The following is a 23,257-nucleotide window of genomic DNA, read 5'->3' on the forward strand; positions in this document are numbered from 1 at the left end:
TCAAAAACATATAGGTGGTGTGAAAGCTAACCTAAAACCTGTATGTGCACATTTTAAGCTGTCTGGTATTAGTGCAAAGTCTTTTCATTTGCCTTGTAGCACTAAGCCACCCTAACAATACACCCTGTCCCAGCAAAAGGATGTTGTTGTAATGTTGTAATAACTTACTTGTTTTCTTCTTCTTCATCTGTACATTTTAGTGACATGCTGTTAGCAGATAATGTTCACTATCCACCAGACTTACTTCTAAATGGGCAAAATGCATGAATGGCAACAACAGAGAGCAGGGATTTTGGTGAGAAATAAATACTCTGTCATTTAGATTCTCGCTGCTAGAATTACAAATTTGATACTTAATATTATTATTATTTGTTTTATTCTCAATTTGTACAATTTAAGAAAAATATTAAGTAATTTAAAACAATATATACATAGATAGCACTATCCTTTGTGTTAAAAAGCCTGAAGGTTGAATAGCATCTAATTATTACATAGACTGTTCATGGCAAGTGTATAAAGCAACAGAATAGAAGGATTACATATAAATAGATGTTAATATAAATAAATACATTTTCCTACTAAGACTCAAGTAGATACTACTATACTCTATCTAGCTTAATCTGTAGATTAGTTTTAGAGTTGAAGAGTATTATTTAGCATTCAGTCATTTATTAGTACAAAATCAAATATTTTGCGGATAGTTAACATTTTTAATTTTACGTTAAAGTTTTTTTTTATTTTACAACTTTGAAATTATAGTCTATTTCTTGGAGGCAGACAGCAGCAGGTCAAGTCAGGCTGAGAGTCTAAGATACAGACAGATGGGGGAATAAAGAAGGAGTAGAGTTATAGAGAATAAAAGAGCATCATAAAGAGAATGGCTAAACAGAATGGCTGAAAGAATAAGAAGAGGAAAAGCACACGGGAAAAATTGAGTAGTGTATCCACACAAAGACGGCGCATCATTTTTACAATTTGTTTGTTTTTTATTTTTCTTATGCCAAATGAGGAAAACTGGCAATTATCTTGCTCAAACAGAATCCAGTTTGCGTGCAGAAACACTAATGAAGTCACAGAAGAAAGGGCAAGTGAGGTAAGGAGGAGGGGAAAAAGGCAGTAAAGCTGGTGTTTGCCCTTGAATCAGCAGCAACAGCTCACTGCCCTAGCCTAGTTTAGCTGCTCCTTCTGTGATAAATTAATAAGCACATGTCTTTGGGGGACATCTTCTTTTCAGGCCTTGTTATCTCTTTCCCTCGAGGAACATTCACAATCTTCCTGTTAACTATTTTGAAGATGCAGGGGACATCTAATAAAAATAACCATTTCAACACATATTTTTATACTATTTCATGCAACATGTACTTTAAAAACTAGTACAATAGGCTGTCAAATGTTGGTTAGCTTGATTTTCTTTGAAGCTAGAGAATCTGATGAATATGACAGCTCAAGGGGGTGAACAGAGCTAAATCTTGTTTCATGTAACCAGCCTATGCAGCACGCATCATATCATTCTGGACAGTCGTTTAGAAAATGCAACCTACAGACATTTTTGGAAACTGTAACAGCAATTTTCTGATACTTTATACTGATATTTTATGGATAAACAACCATCTGATTTATGAAGGCCTTTGAATTAATTTGTCTTAAAATTTCATAGGACTCATGTGCCTTTCAAGGGAAACGGTAAAAACAAAAAACAAAAAAAAACAACCTTTCTTTGCTTCCCAGAAGGGCTTTGACATTGAAAAAAGCTCTAACGCCTACAGTGGAAACACAAGTGCAGCTCTGTGCAGCCAATGTGGGAGTGGAGGGAAAGCAGCATTTTGTTTGGGACATTTGCATAAAGTTTGATTGGTTGCCATCTGGGTAAACAGACATACAGAATTTATTTTTTAACACTTTACCAATAACCCAAATCAGATTTTTCTTAAACTAAAGAAATGGTTATGGTCACATTTTATTAAATATAACCATCTTAAAAAAGGTCATTTGCACACAGACTGTGCAATCTCCCAAAGAAGTCTATTATACAGTATACATAGTATATATTACTGTCTAAGCATTGGCTATATACTGTGGCTTTACTGTCATGAATTATGTCTGGATGACAGTAGGCCATCACTAACATTCAGCAATGTTGCATAAAAGATAAATGGGACTTTTGATAGTGTATTATCAACTTTTAGTGCAGCCTCTTTATCAAGCCAATCCCAATAGAGCTATTAAGTAGTTGAAGATTTTTTTGTTTAGAGGCCTTATAATCATAAACGTTTAATTATTTCCCTCAGGCCTTCAGAGGTGAAGACTGTACTTTAAATTGTCCCCCTAGAGCTCACACTAATATATCCTTAGAAAACTAAGTAATAATAAACCAGTGGTTTTTGATCAAACGATAGCATCTACAGCAACAAAGTCATGTGGAGCTGGCACATCTAAAGTAATTACCCTCTATCAAGAAAATTATGCAAAAGATTATGAACAAGAACATTAATTACTGTAAAAATGGGGTTTTAAGTCAACAGATCTATTTCAAACTTGTACTGTAAAGTAACTGCAGTAGTCATTTTAACATTCAGGTGTGGTTCACACTAAATTCAGCAGGTGTATAATCTGCGGATAGGTTTTGTATGGTGATATATATCTCATGTCTTGTATGCATATTATGTAAGTAATCGGTTATTTTTTTTGATGGTACTGATATCTATTAAATACATAGTAAATTCGATTGCTATGTCTTTCTTTTTTCTTAGTTGCCATGGTGACAAAATATGCACCACTGGTGTGAAGTACACTTCCTACTGATATACACGACCTACAAATTTGAAAGTAAATGTTTTGTTTCCAGAGCTTCCATATACCTCAACACACTCATTTCAGTTCACCATCAAAGCATTACAGATTAGGTGGTAGCCCGACCTTAGCAGAGCTTGGAGGAGTTACTGGGCCCAGCCTCCTTTGAGGCAGTGACTTTGAGCTTTTTTTGATTTAGCATCGATCTGTATCACCTCTTTCTCTCACTCGTTCTCACATTGATGGAAATTTCCAAATGTCTGCACTCCAACTTTGGGCCAGTACTCTGCCGGTATTTTACTTCACTGTTGCCTTTGTACATTGTGTATGTCTGGCATCTCTGTGAAAGCAGTGACAGTGCAATGGGAAAGTCAAACCCAAACAATGAGGAAGCCTGTTGTCCAGTATCACAGAATGAATATCCTTTGCATTACTATACAAAGACTGAATGAGGCTCAATTAACAGAGTAGTCTACACAGGATAGTACAAGTCTTGTCATTCCCATCTGTGTGTGAGTTCCTGTGTGTAAACAATAGATCAAAACACCAGCTGTGAGCATAAGCTGACAAATGAACAACAGTGACCAAGCAAAATCTGATACGAGTTCAAGCTATAGTTTCACAGAGAATAGAGGAAGTGACATTTTAATTATAGCTTTTGCTGCTGTCTTTTACTTCCTTTAACTGCATCTTTTTATATTTTGAACTTTTTTTAAGTGAACAAATCTACATTGTGGTAAGTAGTTAGGTTAATTAAGAGGGATATTTTAGCCATTACGTTTAGGCAGTTTTGCATTCTCACCAAAAAGGGCAGAGAAATGAGTTTAGATCAATGAGGATTTGCTTCTCAATTATTGCTCTGTGGCCACGAGTCAATGCTTGTTCTCCACATGCATCGAACACACAAAAGAGTTGCTTTTCTCTTCAAGATGCACTTGCTAAATTTTGTTTGCCATTTTTACTATGATAAGAACAGAGGTACAATAGATAATTTAAGTCAAGGCAAATGACAAAAAATGTAATTGAAAAAGCACCATTTTTTTACCCAACTAATTCCACGTGTGGAAAAAGGAAGAGCATGTACAAAAGTATCCAGAGTAATGATGTCATTTTCTTTTTGTAAGTAGAAACCCATCTGGGAAAACGGAAACGCACAACAGAATCTAGCAAGACTGTGTACTTATTAAAGTGTAATGTAAATAAAATATTAAGAGTGGGAAACAGTTCATATCATTGTTTGTAGACTTCAAGGGAACAGTTTCATGATATTATAATCACTTAATTGTTGTTCAACCTAATGATACTGATATTTAAAAACTAATATAAATAATTATTATAATGCAGTTTCCCATGCATGTCTAGTTTTATATAATGCATGGCCTTTGTGTACAACTTTAAACAGTTCTGTGTTTGCTATGATTTTTATAAATCTTTAAAAATATTTCCTTAATTTTACTGATTTATATGAACAGTAATAGAGAGTATCCATCATATTCATGTAACATTGTAACATAAACCCTTAATGTGCCCAGATGAAAATAAACCAAAGTACATTCCATTAAATGAGTTTCCGTGCAAAAGCCAATGCTGAACAAGTGAGCACAGCTGATCCCAGATCTAGGTAAGCAATGACTTGACCTGAAATGGCTCCAGAGCAGTGTTGAGAGGTTTTAATAGCTGAGTTTGATGCCAGCAAACTAACTTTACCCTTCAATCCAAGCCAAACAGCACTACTGCCAAATCAAGAGAGGAAAACTCACCTCTGAGGTCAAGGTCAAATTAATGCATTAGCCATTTGCAAAGCCTTGCTCTAGCTATCACAAGTATAATTCAAGAGGTTTGAAAGCATGCAGTAATAGCTGACTGACTGTTGGCTTTACTGATTCCAATTTGGCTTAAACGGGACTTAAAACAATTTTTACTGATCACCCACCCCAGTTGTGATAAGTCACTTTCATACATTATAAAGAATAAATTATCAACAAAAGTGAGTCACTATTTCTTTCTACAAATAAAAAAAACAAGGAAACTTGGGCAACTAAACCAATTCAGTCTTTAGTTTCGTATATATATATATATATATATATATATACACACACACACACACACACACACACACACACACACACACACACATCACACATACATATTATAGACAGGGTGGCAACTAATTATGCAAACCAAAGCTGAAAATAGATATAGAAACCAATACACTTAGAGATATTTAGCGACTGGGGCTTTCCAAAGCAGGAAGAAAACCACAGGCTTAATGTACAAAGGTCTGCAAATACTGTAGAAAATAGTGCTAAGAGTTACAAATATATTTTATGGTCGTTTGTCATGCTGTATTTACAGTTATATGACCTTGCTCACCAGGCAATCTCTGTGGTTGCTCGACACTCAGCAGATACTGTACGGCTAGGGCACTGTCCTTAAACCTACTGAGAACACGGTGTCAGCCCCAGATTACTTAACCCCAACCAGCTGCTCAGTACAGGATTTCTCCATCTGCCTAATTGAATACTGTAGCCCTCTGCTTTTCAAATGAACTCCAAACTAAAATTAAGAACTGCTTTCATCAAATAACTACAGCAAATAGAAACGAGATCAAAACCCGTGAGAAGTATACTGTTTATCTACTAACAGACTAAACAAAGTGAATTGTTTTAAACTTATAAATGTAATTATCAATTTCTGATTTGGAATTTTCAAACGTAAATACAAATTGTCAAAAGATTGTAACCACTCTCTATTGGCTCATTGTTGCTGCCCAAACAGTTCTGACCCACAAAGCCTGGAGGCTGCAAGGCCTTTTAAGGTATTTCGCACTCAGACATGAGCAAAAAGATCAGTCAAGTCCTTCAAAGTGCAATGAGGACCTTGTTTTACTTCCCCCCCCAACTCCATCTCTCTTTTTCATAGTTTTTCCCTTCATGGCACTCATCACTGATCTTTTAAAGATGATCAGTCAGATCTTTACACAAGACTGATTCTCTAGCATTCTCCAGAGATCAGTTTATACGTGGGACATTTAGTTTATACCAGACCCAAGTGCCATCTATCCCCCTCACCACTCTCCTTGCTGACCACTTCTGCAAAGTGTTATTTCATACCACAAGGAGCTTGATAACTTAATGCATTTTGTGTCAGTTTTTTAGAAGTAGTGACAAACTGTACTTTCACATGACTTCCTGATTTCATAATTGCCTGACACAGCGATTTTTACTGAGCTGTTTACTGTCATTGAGGAAACAGCGATAGCTCCATGTTTGAGAGCACTTAGCAATTAAATACATACATGCCAAAAGGATCATACTAGTCATACCTGTTGATGGAAGTCCTAAAGCATGTACACATGGTATTTATCAAACCAAAGGGTGATTTTCATCATTTCCATCTATTCTCTATGTACAGTTAAAGTTCTGATATTCTTTGTTATTCAAGGTAAATGACAAAATATGAGGAAAAAAGCTTCTATGAGGGTTTTTTTCCCCTCATGTAGAAGCTTTCGTTTCTATAGCCACCCAGTGAACCATCTCCATTTACACAGTCTTTGAGCCAGGTCAGTGACACACAGCATGACACTGCCTTCGGGCAGTTTTGGTTTAATTTACAACAGAGGGCAGTGCTTTGGATTTCCTCAGCTTGTAGCTACATACTTTGATATTGCTACTCCTTTTCATGGGAGTTTGTTGTTGTCCATCACTGAGTACTTAGCCTTGTGCTTACACATGACATACAAACATACAAATGGTGTTTTCACCAATTCTACTAGTTATAAGTTACAAAGCATATTTGCTATATACGTGCTAACATAAACCAAATGAGATTTAATTTTGTAGCTTTCTGGTATTGCTCCAGCTTTAGCAAACTTTGGGGCATATTTAGTTTGGCTTGGGGCCCTATACACAGCATTTAAAAAAAAAAAACATTCAATGACTAGGCAACAATAGTTTCACACTCCAGGCAGCTGTGTGATTTTGACACTGCTGTGTGTGCGTGTGTTTTTCCTTCCATATAAAAACTATGGGTCGTCTTACATGTATGTCTTATCTGACACTGTAGGAGGCTGGAGATTTCTGACTTTGTTGGTATGTGCATACGTGAGAGACTCCACATAAAGGGCTGCAGGTTCAGTTTAAGTACACTTAATGAGAATTTAATTTTTATTTGATTTCAGTATTAATAGTTAGTTATAAGTAGGTATAGTAGGTGACTAGAGGTAAAATAATTACTGTAATTATTAAATTTCCAGCTGTTAACATCTAGGCATCTCATGAAAAAAAAATACTAACTTATCCAATTATTCTTGAATGTGGCATATGGATCCTCTACTCAACCCAGTGAGCTACGCCACCACCCAGTCACTACTCATTCTTATTAGTGGATGACAACTTGAATATTTGAAATTCATACCGATTCCTGTCACAATATGACAAATTACTGCTTTTTCTCCTGTATTTAGGGCTTAATATGTTACACTCCACTCTAAGAGCCTCTAAGAGTAAGAGCCATTGTCACCATTTTTGGAAAATGTACAGTTTCATCCATCCATCTTACCCAACTTAGGGCTGGAACAGTTTTCATGTAGTGAGAGGTAAAGTACTCCCTAGGCAGGCGGCCTGTCTTTTGCAGGTCTAGCATAAATGGAAAGTCATCCCTTCATACTCACATACACACTTATAGCCAATTTAGAATCACCAGTTAACCTAACATGCATGTATATGCACTGTGAGAGGAAACCGGTTATTAAAATTGATAAAATTGATAAAATCACTGGAGGAGTAATAAAAATTTAAAATAGATTTTAACTGCAGTTCCACATTAAGTTAAAGTTAATGCAGCCCATTTCAAATCAATCACAATAAAATCATACTGATCAGTTTTTATTAGAGAGATGTTTGCGCTCCCATTATCTAGCTCATTTACACCAACAACTCCAGAACTCAACTCTAGAATGACCATAAAGCTGAATCAACACTTTGCTTAAACAGTTTCATCAAACATGGACAATTATAACCTTTATTAAGGTAGACTGTATTGGAGGACTGTTGTATAAGACCACTTGTAAAGTACTGTCAGATTAAATCCAAGGTGTTTTTACAGCAGCTAACTTTACAACTACTTTTATTTTTTCCACTGACCTGTATAGATCCACCTGTTGTTTCTTAGACACTAGTGTTTTGGTAACAGGTTATACTGTACTGAGAAGGCCTAAGACTAAAGCAGATAAAAATAATTCTTATTTTATATCTGAAGAGCTCAACACAATAAAGATTATCCAATCAGAACAGATTGGAAACAAATCAGAGGTTGCTTCTGTATTAAATTACTGCCAGGACAGTTTTGTGACATAAATAACATATAATCTAATTTTTTCAAGCTTTTAGTTTTTTAATAAACTAGTATCAAAAACAAAGATATCGTCTGGACAGCTTGTAACATAACTGTTAGAAGTCTTTCAGCCCTTTGTAACAATCCTGATATATATTTACCCATTATAAAATTTATAACATTGACTTCTGCAACTGATCAAGACCAATGCAAATGTTCTGTTGATATATTAGTATATCTCTAGTTATCAAAATGCCATCCCCATCATTTGGTTAGCTGATGATGTCACAGAACAACTCATTTTAATTCCCAATCAACTTAATCACATATATTTTCTAATGTAAATTTCATAAAAAGCTTTTCATAGCATAATTTGAAATCTAGTTAACTTGTTTTGTCTGACAAACAACAGAAATGTATCATTTACTACCAAAATAAAACAAAGCTTTTTATTGCAATTAAAAATCTCGAAGTCATAAATGGTATTTATGACTGCAAATTACGCAGTGCTGAGCAGTGTACCAGTCTTTCATAAATGCTGTACCAGTTAAAAGATACAACGCCCACCGTGTCCTTTCAAATAGCTTATATTATTATTTATCTTATTACTGCCATGGATACTGCTGAAGTGCATGAGAAGGGGGCTTTTATGACTGTACAGTCTTCTCACTCATAGTTCCTGTCCTATGAATCATACACATTATAAGGACAGCCATTACAAATCTGCAAATCTCTTCAACTGGGAACAATCCTAGGACACAAGTTGTCAAACAAACTATTTAATTAATAACTTCATATTTACACAATTATGCCGCCTAACAGCATACTGGGTAATTCCTCAAGGCTAAAACACTGTTTATCGTGACAAGTCCAAATGGAGTTTGTATCAAAGCTTTACAACAAAGACTTGCTATATATTGACTTTATTTAAAAACAGGGGCAAAGGTAGCATTGCAGCAAACATTTTATTTTGAATTTATTATGTACCATTTAAACACAGTTTTAAGACAGTTGAGCCCAACTGCTGATATTCAAGCCCCTGTTGATTGCCTATCAACTCAAAGCAGCTTTCTTCTCTGACCTCTGGCACAAACAAGGCTTTTTATCCAAAGAGCTTTTGCTCACTTGATATTTTCCCTTTTCCAGACCAGACTGAACTTCAAACTAGATTGTGAGAGCACTTGTTTTACTTGTGCACAGTACAGAGAGGTGTGTAGGAAAATACTCAGACTAGCCCATCTGGCACCAACAGTCAAACCAAGTTCAAAGTTATTGAAACCACTTTTCTTCCTCATTCTGATGCTAAGTTTAAACTTCAGCGGGTTGACTTGACAAAGTCTGCATGCCTGAATCCATTGAGTTGCTGCCATGTGACTTCCTAATTAGGTATTTGTGTTAATGAGCACTTTAAGAGGTATAACTAATAATTGTGAATGTGTATTATTTAGGTGCGCTGTAGTTTGAAATGTATTCAAACTAAAAGGGTTTTATAGAATTAACTCCTACAAGTCATGAAGTGAAAAAATTATTTGTTATTTTATATTTATTATTTGAACCTATATGGTAGGCACAGAAATAATATTACTAACAACATACCTGGATATACTGGTAAATTCCTCTTAACTAATGCCTTATTTATGACCTAAATTGGCCAAATATTTATGAATAATTGTGAATTACAGTCTAGTTTTCATACACATGGAAGTTCTTTTACTTATGCACACTATACAGCGTATGAAGACCAACCCGTCATGCTTCTTGACATGTTGCCGGATGCCATTATGCAATCACCAAGACTTCAAAAAGCTCAGAAATAAACGTCAGCCTCTCATTTCAATGTAACGCCATTGCTGACGCAATTATTGCACATATACATATCCTCATCTGGATCAGCACAGCTTCGTATCAAATCATGTGAACCTAAGCATTGGCGAACATTCCAGCACACACAGTTAAATGAATCCGAGCAGGAAGCATCTGTGTCAGTGATGAAGCTTTCCAGAAATAAACAGAACAGAAAACGAAACCATCTACAACTCGGGAGAACACGAATTCCAGGAACACAGATTTCAAAACGGTTTCCGTATAATCCTGTATAAAAAAACCCGTCATAACCGGATGATTTTAAACTATCCTACCTACTGCGTCTCATATTCTTGATGCACAAGCAATATCACACAACTCCATAATTTATATATATTATCAAATGTACACAAAACTTTTTTTTTTTTTTAAATCCATTGAGTGTTTTTTTTTTTATCTTGCGGTACTGATAAAAGCCAACAAACACTCAATTATTTAGGAGTTTCTTTTTCTGTCTCCGAATTAGCTTGCCGTGCCTGCGGAGGAGCCACAGATGTGATGGAACTGCTATTCGGTGCTATCCGTTAGCCACTAGCTCACAGTGACCACAAATGTAGTCGCAAACGGGTTTAAGCCCCGCTGTGCGCTTTAATATTAGCCTCTACGTAAAGACACATATAGAGCAGATATATCATATCAGGTATACATGAGAAAAAAATGATATAAACACATAATAGAAATGGTCAGACAGAGTTAGCTTAGCAGGCTAGCATTAGTTAGCGTTTAAGATGCTGAGAGAACCAGAAGAAGAGCTGTTAGCAAGGAAAGCTAATCAGACGCTCCGGGGTACCTTACCAGGTCAAAACAAACAGGAAAGCGGAGCGAGATGCATTAATTTCTTGTTTCGTTTCTGAAGCCGACTTCTGGTGAGACGGTAACTTTGACGAGATCAAAGCAAATAATGTAGAAATATCGTCGGGAACATTGCAAAGACACTCGAAATTAATGTGGTTCCTGTTTTTTTGCTCAGACTGGCTCGGATGCCCGTTCGCAGGTCGTTGCTTGGAGAGACTCGCACACATACACACACACACACCCTCCAGGGACGAACCTGCCAAATACTGGCCCCGCCTCCTTTACTGTGAGCGCAGCAGGAGACAGCTGCCAAATACTGACTCCGCCTTGCAGACAGCTGTAGACTAGCAGAGACATCTTAAAACGCATCTGTGGCTGATTTCTTTATCTACTTATAACAGTAATAATCCAGTGTCAAGTATGTGTTATATATATATGTGTGTATATATATATATATGACGATAGGAAATAGGTGCAGCGATTTACGCACAAATGTGAATGTGTAAACGTAAAAGTAAGTACAGTACAGTACAGTACAGTAAAAGTAAGTACAGTATGTAAGGCAAAAACACACTTGGGCTTATTTCTCTTTAGGAGGCACCTTGCTAGCGCAAAAACATTTTATTTGTGGCAAACTATGTTGTGTTTCACTTTTTTTGTATAACCAAATGTGTTTTTACAACATTCTGCTAGTAACAAAGTGACTAAAAATAGATTTCAAATTTGGTTTTGGCTATATTACACTATTGTGCAAGACTGGTTTTTCCCCTGAGTTGTGTGGCTTTTTTATACTTGAATGGCTTCACAAACAGTAGAAAATGTAAAAAATGCTCTGGTACAAGGAATGGACTGAAAATTAAAGAAAAAGCAGCCAATGTCTAAAGAAAGATTGTGAAATAATTTCAGAAAGCCTGGAGAACTGCTGCTCACTTTAAAATATTACATGGAAGTCTGGCTCCTTGGAAGCAAAAGAAAGGAGTGGCAAGAGACTTTTGCACAGTGCTGTAAGTTCAGTCTAATAATCTCTTTTTTATATTTTAGAAATAATAAAGTACTATTGCTATTGTATGCTTAATAATGCAAAGATTCTTTTATTATTACTTGCATGTTAGATATGTGTTTGTTTTGTTTGTTTTTTCTCTTCCAGTGTTTTTGTACATTGCTTCTTACAAATAAAACTAATGAATAAATGTATAAACTAAAACCTTTAACTACATATACTTTAATAAGCACCCCTTTTTTCATATGCTGGCAGCATAATAAACCTGAGCCTTTACAACAAAGTCCACCCCATAAACTATATGTGTAACAATTGTAACCTTAAGGTCCACAAGTGTGCTTTTTTTTCTCGAGCTTTTATCTTCAATTTGCTGCCTTTCATGGCAGATAGAGTTTGTGCAGTTACATAAAGATAGTTGCAAGTTAATTAATCATTAAATGAATAGTTTATGTGCCTAAAAATAAAACACTGAAGTAATAGAGATAACATATGCTGTTATGAAAACGTAACCACTTTTAGAGATTTGTTAAAGTGAATAAAAGAGCATTACACGTCTTTGATATCCAGCCTGCCTATACTGCACATAGTGACATGATAAATAAATGTACTATATTAGTTATGCATTATATTACTTAACATAAATGTATTTTATGTATAAATACAGTGGAGCAAAGTCACTTTCAGGATATTAAATGTGACTGAATGGGTATTTACCGCCACCTGGTGGAATAAGTTGTAAGAAAAAAGGTTTCTTTGCTGTTTCAGTTGAACTACGATTCAATAATTCAATTAAATGAATTAAATACAAACACAAGCTGACACAAGCTCTATAGACACTCTATAGACACTTTATTGCTGTGTTTATTGTTTAACAATCTAAGGAAGGTCTAACAGTGAGCTTGGCGGGCTTCAAACACACACCCTCCAAGAATCTGTTACCAAAACAAGATTTAAATAGCAAAAAACAGCTAAAATGCAGTAATACAACATACATGATGCTATAAAGTCTTAAGATGAATTTATTCTTTATTCTCAGTAACGTATAGGCTATATGTTTCCACTTCCAAAATGCTTCTTTACGAATGTATGTGTGTGTGTGTGCGTGTGTGTGTATGTGTATATATATATATATATATATATAATGTGCAAAAGGAATAATAATAGGAATAATAATATTCAAAAGGAAGAATGAAAGAATTGGTTAGGAGATACTGAAGTCATCCATATAGGACTATAGGAAAAAGAAAACCAATGAAAAAAAACCCATAATGGCCATACAGCTTAAATTGTTGTGAGTGTTGTCTTCTGTGTGGGCAGTAATTGTAATTCAGACTCTTGGAAGATTCAGCCAAATCGTCCCTAGCAAAGCATTACTTTTCCAATGCCTTTCTAACATCAAAATAACACAAACTCCATCATAAATGACAATTCTGATAACAGCCAACATTTCCTCCATCAATATATATATATATATATATATATATATATATATATATATATATATATATATATATATATATATATATATATATATATCTCATACAACAAAAAGAAGACATACAAAAGAAACTTTTTTCTATGTAACCAAATCTTGCTATAGATCATTCTTTTGTGCCACTGAGCTTCCTTATTGTCCATAAACTAATAAAAAACACACCAGTAAGCCAGACTATTTCACTGGGCAGAGTTTGAAACTATTGATAATGTCACTGTAATTTCCTTTTGCTTTACTGTTGTAGGTGCAGTAAAGCCCAGAGCACATTTTACTTCTGTCTGACAAATATTTCCTAAAATTATTCTAATTATTATTATTTTATATTTTCAGCAGGCGTTAAAGAGTTTAAATAGGTTTTAAAATCAAGATGCTGTCTACTGGTGCTATCGCAGGCCTGCCTCATCTTTTTAAGGATGCCACGATATGTAGGTCAGTTAAAAAAATATTTCAACCAGTGTGAAAATATGGAAACATATAGTCATTCGTCATAAACAGCTAGGATTCTTATATTCTTAGTGTACTTACTAATGACCTATTTGGACAATTTCCAATAAACAGACTGTAGCAGTGATGGCACAGATGACCTGTTTGATTTTTTTATATTTATTGAATGTGCACTCTGCAGGTTAAGTATGAGAACAGTTTGCAAAAAAAATCGATTCAGTTGTCCCTCTGAAGATGAATTTTTATTAAGATGGAAACAGTTAAAACACTCACAGATGCGTACACACACACACACACACACACACACACACACACACACACACTGACTGTCGGACCTCCATAATCTGTCTGAATAAAAACAACTTCTGTATAAAATATAATCACACACTGACTGACTCTCCTCTACAGATACAGAGAATCTAATTTATGGAGAACCTTTATCCCATTATTTCAACTGCACCCTTGTAGCCAAACCTTATACGCTGATTATATAAATATACCTGTCATACTGAATAGGATACGGAAAAGTGGAAACTGCAATGATTAAACACCAATACACTGTATTTTTAAGAGAAATATTTGCCTTTCCTCAGAATTTCTTTTTCTTGCACATTTTTCACCAAAGCCAAAACAAAACAGAAGCCCCTTTGAATAACAACCATACAACTGTTTGAACACAGATGGCGTTGTCCACAATTTGACAAATATAACTACAGTGGCAAAGACTGGAGTGGTGAGTGACTGTAACTACACTGATGGCCAACTAAAGCGAGCCCACCAGCCTATGTACAAATTGTAGATATCTCTTGATGCGCTTGACAGATCTCAGGCAGAAGAAGTAGAAGTACAGCTTCAATGCAGATTACATCTTGTACTTCACAAATGTAGTCCTGGTGGAGTTGGTGTCCTTTGTTTGTCTCACACGATCCTTGTGTTGAGAGCGACGGTGTTATGCTTCATACACCCTGTGGAAAACAAACATATATCTCTTACGAGATTTGCTCCTTTGGTTGCAAACAATGTAGGTTTTTTTTCAGCCTCCTAAAAAAGGTGTCTCTGTTTGAGTAGCGATCAAATGTTTACATGTAGTACGAACATGACTTTAATGCTTCTGTAACCAACAGTGTCCCTTAGAAATGCTGTTTTTGAAAAAATACGTCCAGAGGACTTTTGTCTAAGACCTGACTCTGACCTCTGAAGTTAAAAAGACTAGTTTTAACAAAACAAATCAATAAAGCATCACATCTTTATTGATAGCCACTGGATATGGTTTCAGCCCGGAGTCAGGGATAAAACTTGAAAAACTTTATGTGCATATGTTTATGAGTGGTTTATGCATTGCTTCTTAATGAAATGACAAAGAAGATATAACATGGTAATAATAATGGTGATAATGCTTTATTAGGTACGCCTGTTTAGGTGATTGTTAATGCATATCTAATAATATCTAATCAGCCAATCACATGGCAGCAATTCACTGAATTTAGGCATGTAGACATGTCCAAAATAACCTTATAATGCTCAAACTGAGCATTAAAATGGGGAAGATGATTGTTAGTGCTGGTGCGGGCTGGTTTAACTAGCTCAGAAACTGCTGATCTACTGGGATTTTCCCACAAAACCATCTCAGGGTCTGTAGAGGCTAATCCAAAGGGAAACATTCAGTAACAGTTCTCTAGGAAATACTGGCTTGTCAGAAAAGAATAGCCTGACTGCTTTTAGATGATAGCAATGCAGAAGTAAGTCAAATAACCATTAGTTACATCAAATGTTGTTTGTGAAGTTTTGTAAACATTTGACAATATATATAAGTTATGGAGCTGTGCGATATTGTAAATACATGAAATGTTCTTCAGATTCTTACTTTTATTTACTTTAACAAATCTCTAAAAGGGGTTAAGTTTCCATAACAGCATATGTTATCTCTGTTACGTCAGTGTTTTATGTTTAGGTATATAAACTGGTACATTTATGTAACTGCACAAACTCTATCTCCCATGAAAGGCAGCAAATTGGACATAGAAGCTAAAAAAAGTACACTTGTGGACCTTAACTGTAACACCGATAGTTTATGGGTTTGACTAAGCTAACTCTGTCTGACTTACGTATTTATATAATTTTTTCTCATGTGAACCTGATAGATGACCACTAGATGTCAGTAGAATGCAGATCACGCTCAACTTAATTCTGTTTTGTTACGCCTACCAATGCAAGAGTAAAATCCTTGCTATGGTGGCCTCCATAGGACAAACAATTCTAGCTGCTGTTTATCTGTAGTGAGTGTAGGCTGTCATTCTGCTTTCACCTCAGCTGACAACATGGATCTAACATTTTTGGACTGGGACTCTTAGCGACACTTTGTCTCTGATAAACAGAAGGAAATGTGATTTTCAGGGCACTCGAGCCTAACATTAGCTGGCATAATGTTAGCTTATACCCAGCTGCTGTTGTTTTTTTTATTCAGGTTGTTATCATCTGTCCAGGGATGGGAAGGTCACGTGTCTACTCTGCTACCATAAGTAAATGTGACAGTATTTGGAATAAATAAATGTGTTCATGCACGGTTTCGTTCAGATACAGGAAGAGGATGACATTTTATCTAGTCTTATTTATTTATTTATCTAGGCCACGTGTTTGTTCTGTGTACTATGAATTAATTGATTCTAAGTTTGTAAAATGTTTAGATGTTTCGGTTTGTGAAAATCAATTTGCTGAAATATATAATTACACATTAAATAACCTAACAACACGACTGACTGTACTTTTAACTAACATCACCTGATTTTTATTTATTTATTTATTTTGGTGTTAGGCTATTACCTGTGCTTGTCCTTCCAGATGCGGAACCATTTGACCAGGTTCTTAGTGCTCTGAAGTTTGGGATGAAGACAGTACTCCTGCCCCTTGAACCGAGACACATTCTCCATTGTCACACTGAGAACAGGAGCCGAGAAGAAGCAAAGGTTAAATACTGATTTTAAAAAACACAAAACATGACATGTAGGTTTTCCAGTCTGTATCAAGTACACATGTACTCTTGAACACTCTTATTTATTCCTATAAAAATTAAAAAAGATTTTTAAAATGTGCAAAAAGTTATTTTTGCACATGTGGCTGCCAGCTATTCAGTAAGATCGCTTTTAACATTTCAATGACTACATCACTTATGAAAAAAATAATATAGTGGCCCTAAAGGCCAAGCACTTACCGGAATCTGACTGCTATCATATCATGACAACAAAAATGGCTAGTGAGTAAAATAAGAACATTTCACAATGAAAGTTTTCAGTTTGACTTGGAGGGTTAAGTTCAGCTTAAGAACTCAAGGCACAACTTCATTGGAGTAAAAACACTGTTGTGAGCAAGTCAAACCATCTGAAAGCCAGTCTGAGTCTGCTGAATAGAGACTGGTTAAGGAGTAAGACATCTGACATGTTTTTGCCCCAAATTTTAGTGGCTATTCTAAGCTGCCTCCAATAACATTTCCACAGCTGAATGCCCTCCGAATTCAAAAGATCCGCTTGCACAGCTTTGCCAGCTTTTTTGGCAATGAAGCAATATTATGGAGCTGCCACTTAAAAATGTGACATCTAAGCTCATTGAATCAGTTCATCTGTCTGTTATGCTCTGCTTTTGGCAACGACAGAGACAGACTGCCTGTATGTGGCGTATTCAGATGAAAGAAGCGAGCGTGGTAAATATAAAAAAACAAAAGACCCACCATGCTAGGGGGCCTCACTATCCAGTGACACACTCAAAGGCTCAGCAAACCATGAATGCTAAATGACTTGACTGCAAAGGAACTTGACTTTTGATTCGAAGGCTGTATTCAGTGGTTATAAAGATTAAAGAGTTTTGCCTCTATTTTCCTGCCCATTTGGTTGTCCCTTTGTTTCACAATTGATGCCTTAGTTAGATGGCTCTGTGTTCTTTCTTTTGGAAGAACTGAGTTCTGAGTGTGTTTGATGGATAGAACATGAAACTTCCTGTGTATATTGCATTTAACCTAATTACCGTGATCGTTTGAGCTTTGGTTCCGACTCATTATCATTCACCTAGGTAGCTGAAGCACAGCCACTGACTGAAAACTTCCGTGAGTTATAAGGACATTAGAAAAAGGAAGGTGAAGATGAATGAAGTCCAGGGAAAAGACAGAAAATTGAGAGGACAGGTAGGAATAGGGAGATGGTATATGGGGCTCCTAGGTTGTGCATGTTTGTGGTTAGGAGTGGCTGCTGAGAATGCCAAACTAAGCGCTGTAAGCCAAACGACCAAAGTGGGGACTCTCTTGCTCATTTCTCTCCCACTCTCTTTCTTTCTGTTGCTTTCCGGAGCCTGCTGAGACTCATTTTTCACCAGGCACTAACGGCTGGTGGGCCCCATCTCATGCTAATAGAGCAACCTTGAATGATGACTGTGTGGCGCGTAACACCCTCACAGAAAAACAGACCTGTGAGGTGATGCAGACCAAATACAATATAATGCTTCTGACAGGTTTGCTCTTTTGGAATGCACACACAATTTATTTCTTGACTGACTTGATGTGTGACTATACATCATCCCTCCGCTTTGCAGCTGTATTCCTCCGCCAGCCAGTTACGTTGCAGTTCATGTATAAAATATGTAAGGTAGGAGTCATGAATTCAAATAGCCCTTTTCAGCCTTTATCATGAGTGATGACTTTTACAGAGTGTTAAATTTATTAGTATTTACAGTGTAAATTCTTGAGTTAAGCCCCAAAATGTTTTTTGTGAGGTTAGAGTGACCATAACCTCTGACCCTCAAAATGTAATCAGCTAAGCTAACATTTGGCTCAATTTTTAAGAAATTCCCTTAAGGCGTTCAAGAGCACATCACATTCATAAAAATATAACGTTCGGATAGATGGAGACAACATCTAACAGCTATTTTGTAACTATTCAGCACTTGAAAGGTGAAATTTTCAAATGAAATTTGAAACACTGATTAACACACTAAAATTTTCAAATATTATAATTTCTTTGCTGTACTCAACAACAACCGATTACCATAAAGTACTCATTTCGGAAGGGCATCTGTAATAAGATGAATGATTTTAATAGTATAAATGTACTTGGAGCTTAAATAAATTATTAATGATAAAACAAAAACAGAACAACAGCAAACTTAAAACTTAATAATCAATTTTACTTAATTAAAATTGCTATAAAAGCAGCAAATTGTGAGATAAGAGGACCTAGTTTTCTGTTTAAAATCAATTGATATGATAAACTGACTTAAATGGTTGGATATTATCTCAAACCTTTTGTAAAAAGTAGAATACACTTTGAGCATAAAAATCTGTCCACACATCACACAGCCTGTGTCCTCTGTGTTATATTGTAATGTGGCAGCAGGTGGCAGCAGAGATTGTGCATTGAACACCAAGCAGAGTCCCAGGAGGCTGACATAACATCCCCATCTGCTGTGCCTTCATTTAGCTTTGAAGCAAAAACTTAAAAAAAATGAAACGCACACAGCGTTTTATAGTTTTTTATTGGCTTGTGTGGGGCTTCATTCACATCAACTGAAATCATGTAGTACAGACTGTACGCATAATATGAATGTATTTATAAATTTCAGGTGAGAGTGTCTGTCTTAAAGCGCTACAGGTTACTTCTTTTGAAATATAATTCATAGGAGAAGAATCAGTTCATGGTGCATTCCTCAGTAGCTCAAAATGAGCATATTAGCTGTATGTGTGCTTGAACTTTGACCTGAAAGGTTAAATGTCTGATGGCAGAGAGAGGCAGAAAGATCAAGCACTGATCTGTGATTTAGCCCATTTTTTATTGTTTAAGTACAAATAGTCTTTTGAACACAGAAGCATTACATTATTCTTACATTAACTAGACTTTAATAGATTAATAGATAGATTAATGGACTGCATCATTATGTGATGCTTACATCTCACACTGCCCATGATGTCTGAATTTACAAATAAAAGTCTGGAAATGTTCATGCTTGAGTAATTGAACATTGTGGAATGTTCTGGAAATCGCTGCTTTCTTCATCCCCTCCTTTTCAGGTAATAAATCATCCCCACCTCCTGTCTACAGGGAGTAATTAAATTATCAGTTTATCGCGCTGCAAATCTTTCAGAGTGTTTTAGGCACCAACGAAAGGGTGTTCTCAAAATGTGAGCGCGGCAGCTGAATATGTTTACAGTATGTTGGAGTATCATTATGCTTCAGGAACGGCTTTAAATATGCTGGTAATCTGCTAATTGTATGATTTGTATTCAAAGCATGTGCAGAGTACACGCTGGAAGAAAAAGGGGATGAATAACCAGAGGAAAGGGGGAAAAACAGGGAACACAGGTAAGCAGGTAGGAAAATGTCAAGGGATTAAGCAAAAAGAAGAATGTAAAGTAGGAATAAGAACTGAGGAAAAAAGCAGAGAGAGAAACGAGAAAATGCAGAAATGACATATGGAGAGTGACACACTGAAAGAGAATCAGAGTCTGACTCACAATATCATCTTCTCCTGGCAGAACGGGTGTTTGGGTTTGATCTCCAGCTTCTGTACATCCTTGTATCGGATCTTGGGCCCTTTTCTGGTGCACCTGCACTTGTAAGCTGTTGAGAAATATAATGCACACATTACACTGCTAAGACACAAATCTAATAAACTTGTCATGCAAGCTCAATTACTTCCAGTCAGACTGACAGGTATTTAACTGACAGGGAAGTTAATTCTTTGCGATCTGACGGCAAACTGGCGTGGAATCACAACGAAGTATTCCCGCTTTATCTTTGAATTATAATTCAAAGGACAAGTGGGTGTTATCTGTTTCTATATTTATATCTGGCAACACACAGCTGAAATTCCATGCTTTTACTTAAGTCACAGTCAAAGGCACATTAAAATAGAAATATAATTTGGCATGCAGTTAGACCCCTTTTTATATTAAGCATGACTAAAATGGAAACATCTGTGTAGAGAGGAAATTGGCTTGAATTCCACACTGTACGAGTTTTATGCTATTGCTGATTGTTCACTGCACATCAGCAAAATTAAACATGCTGCATTTATCCCGTTAAGCTCAGACGATGCATGGGTTCCTAAAGGTCTTACTGCCTTGCACGAAGAACTTGAGACTTCAGCTATCCTGTATTTATCTCACTATCATGTTGCTTCTCTATCAGACACTAATTTTATAAAATTCCTGCACTACAAGCACTAAGGGAGAGTCTATGCACCTCTTTAATTAAAGCTACATGTCATCTTACTTCTGAAGCATACATATATATTTAATAATGTCTGTCCATCATCTTCTGATCAACTTAAAATGATGCCTGTTCAGGGCAAGTTTTCTAGCTGTAGTAGTGAATATATTACACAGAGGAAATTAGTTTTGCTGGGCTGTATATTTGTGATGGGAGGTGATGACCTGGATAGTCCAAGGTTTCCCTCATCCATCATCTGCTATCTGTCCAGACCGCCAGGCACTAAATCTGTCACAAGCCCCCACAGTGGAGCGCGACTGAGCACCAACATATCAGACAACAAAGGCCAATAAAAATGGGCAAACACTGGTGTTACTATATTGTCAAAGGCAAACAGCTTCACCACTTTACACACTGAACTGAAAGAGATGCCCGTTAAACCTGTTCTCAAATGATGTATATGTTTACTTTCATATATATATGGTGGGAAAGACGTTATACAAAAAGTCAGACAAAGTTTTCCCATAAAGTTTGACAGCTGCAGACACGAAAGGAGAATGAAACTATGATACAGAAAGAAAAATGCATTTTAAATAATTATGTAAAAACTAAAATTGGAATATTTTACTGTTAATTTAGTTACATAAGGGTGGCTTCGCTTGTCTTGCCAGACGCTGTATGTCCCAGAGGGCTGTTCAGGGTGCAAGGACGCTTGCCAACATAAGGCTCATCATAACAGCAGATTTCTTACACCAGAGTGGTATTCATTATTACAGTTCAGCTCCAAGATCTCAGTGTTTATGGATACTAGGAAACAAACAAAGTGCCTAATTGAGTGCACACTACTGCTAACACACTGTTTATGCCGACCTAAATTCATTTTTGGAGCACAGGCATGCAAGCAAACGCACCACTGAGTCCCTTCAGCAAAGTTGACTTCAGCTGTTGACTCTGGTTTCAAACAAACTCTGCACAGCATGAGTTGATTCCTCAATCTTTCCTTTCACGAACACAACACAACACACCAGGCGTTTGCTTTCACCTCCCACCTATTTTCCACCTACCGATAATTGTTCAGTTATCACAGCTTAAGCGCCGCACAGCCCATTTTGAAAAAAGTCCAAACTTTAACTAAGATAAACAGGAAAAAAGTGTTTACCTTCTGCGCTCAGGCAGCATAAGGCCACCACTAACAAAAGCAGCACCGTCGTGCACCCACGCATGTCTTCACAAGTCCAAAAAGATTTTTTTTTTAAAAAGAAGTTCCTCAAAACCCGAGCCTTGCAAAGCAGTAAATACTGAAATATCAACAAAAAGTCTTTCGATATGTAGATAGCATCCACTACTGGGAGGCAGACGTGAAGAGCAATGGGGATTTCAGCTTTTTGGGGTCCCTTTGGAGCACTGATTGTGCAACTCCGTCTGTGCGTCCCGAGCGCTTGGATGAATCTCCAATCACTCGTTTAGGTCTCTCTCTCCCCGTCGCTTGCTGTGGAGAGGCAGGCAGCAGCTCTTTTAAAAGCTGCCCGCTATCCCATTCTCATTAATATGCACGACCAGACAGCGAATCAAACACTTGTTGTGTCCTGCGAGGGAGAAGTGGAGAACGTGGAAAGGGAGGGAGGGCAGAAAAAAAAAACAAAAGTGCACGTATTGTTCACCAAAATCTGGAAGGATGACGTCTGCTGGTCTGTTCGTCTCTTGTCCTGATTTCAGGCTGACAGACAGAAAACTTGGTGGAATGAAGAAAAACGCCACAATGACAGCAACAACAGAGCCAAGACAAAGGAAAAGTTCCTCCTCGCTGACAGGACAGTGAAATTGAAGGCTGACGTGTACGAAAATACGTTACCCAACACACATTGTGGGTCAGTGAAGGCAACATTTAAGGATCAGAGACTTAAATTGAAGAAAAAAAAAATCCGTGTTGTTGGCTAAAAACTGACCGGTAAAAATCACATGTTTAAGAATATATATGCTCAAGAGATTCAATTCATTTGCTGATAGAAGACTGTGAATTTTTTTAAGCATACACGCACATTGAAATCGTGGAGTATATTATTTTTCTCATTATTTTTTCCTCAATCAGATATAACCTATAACATAATAAATATTGATCAGTTTAGAGAAAACATTAAAAAAGCTGGATTTCCCTCGCCTGACGTCAGCATCTAGAAAGAAAACTGGACTGATTCGTTTCAAAAGCCATTGTCACGAAAACGTAATGAAAGTCTTACAACCTCATGTCTGATCACATTTGTCACTTTCTAAAAGTCAAATTATTTTCTGTCCTTCTTGCGTTTTTTTGGATGTCACTCAGTGAAATTCAAAGCTGATATTGTTTCTGTG

At 36.4% G+C, this 23,257-nt stretch overlaps 2 protein-coding genes across 7 annotated transcripts in view; both read right to left on the minus strand.

Moving 5' to 3' along the window:
* Positions 1–11,015, minus strand: part of fam13b (family with sequence similarity 13 member B) — a 67,024-nt gene extending 56,009 nt beyond the window's left edge. For all 6 annotated transcript variants that reach the window (XM_085360151.1, XM_085360169.1, XM_085360161.1 and 3 more), the window contains exon 1: positions 10,783–11,015. The gene's annotated coding sequence lies outside the window, so the exon portion shown is untranslated. The remainder of the gene's footprint in view (positions 1–10,782) is intronic.
* Positions 11,016–13,403: 2,388 nt separating this feature from the next.
* cxcl14 (chemokine (C-X-C motif) ligand 14) lies at positions 13,404–22,374 on the minus strand. Its single transcript, XM_085366018.1, has 4 exons — positions 22,068–22,374; positions 20,212–20,317; positions 16,542–16,655; positions 13,404–14,686 (listed from the first exon to the last, which is right to left on the minus strand). Exons 1-4 carry the CDS (start codon positions 22,129–22,131, stop codon positions 14,671–14,673), a joined length of 300 nt encoding a protein of 99 aa, XP_085222144.1. The 5' UTR covers positions 22,132–22,374; the 3' UTR covers positions 13,404–14,670.
* Positions 22,375–23,257: the final 883 nt, after the last annotated feature.

The sequence above is a fragment of the Diplotaxodon limnothrissa genome, linkage group LG2 (genome assembly GCF_057381915.1).
Source record: "Diplotaxodon limnothrissa isolate DT_005_m linkage group LG2, D_limnothrissa_male_GT1.1, whole genome shotgun sequence".
Taxonomy (NCBI): domain Eukaryota; kingdom Metazoa; phylum Chordata; class Actinopteri; order Cichliformes; family Cichlidae; genus Diplotaxodon; species Diplotaxodon limnothrissa.

Excerpts from the sequence above, each read along its gene's own strand:
- cxcl14 (XM_085366018.1), bottom strand. The coding sequence starts at position 22,131 with ATGCGTGGGTGCACGACGGTGCTGCTTTTGTTAGTGGTGGCCTTATGC. Across the intron at positions 20,318-22,067 it reads ATGCTGCCTGAGCGCAGAAG|CTTACAAGTGCAGGTGCACC; the intron begins GTAAACACTTTT and ends ATTTCTCAACAG. Across the intron at positions 16,656-20,211 it reads TGCCAGGAGAAGATGATATT|TGTGACAATGGAGAATGTGT; the intron begins GTGAGTCAGACT and ends TCCTGTTCTCAG.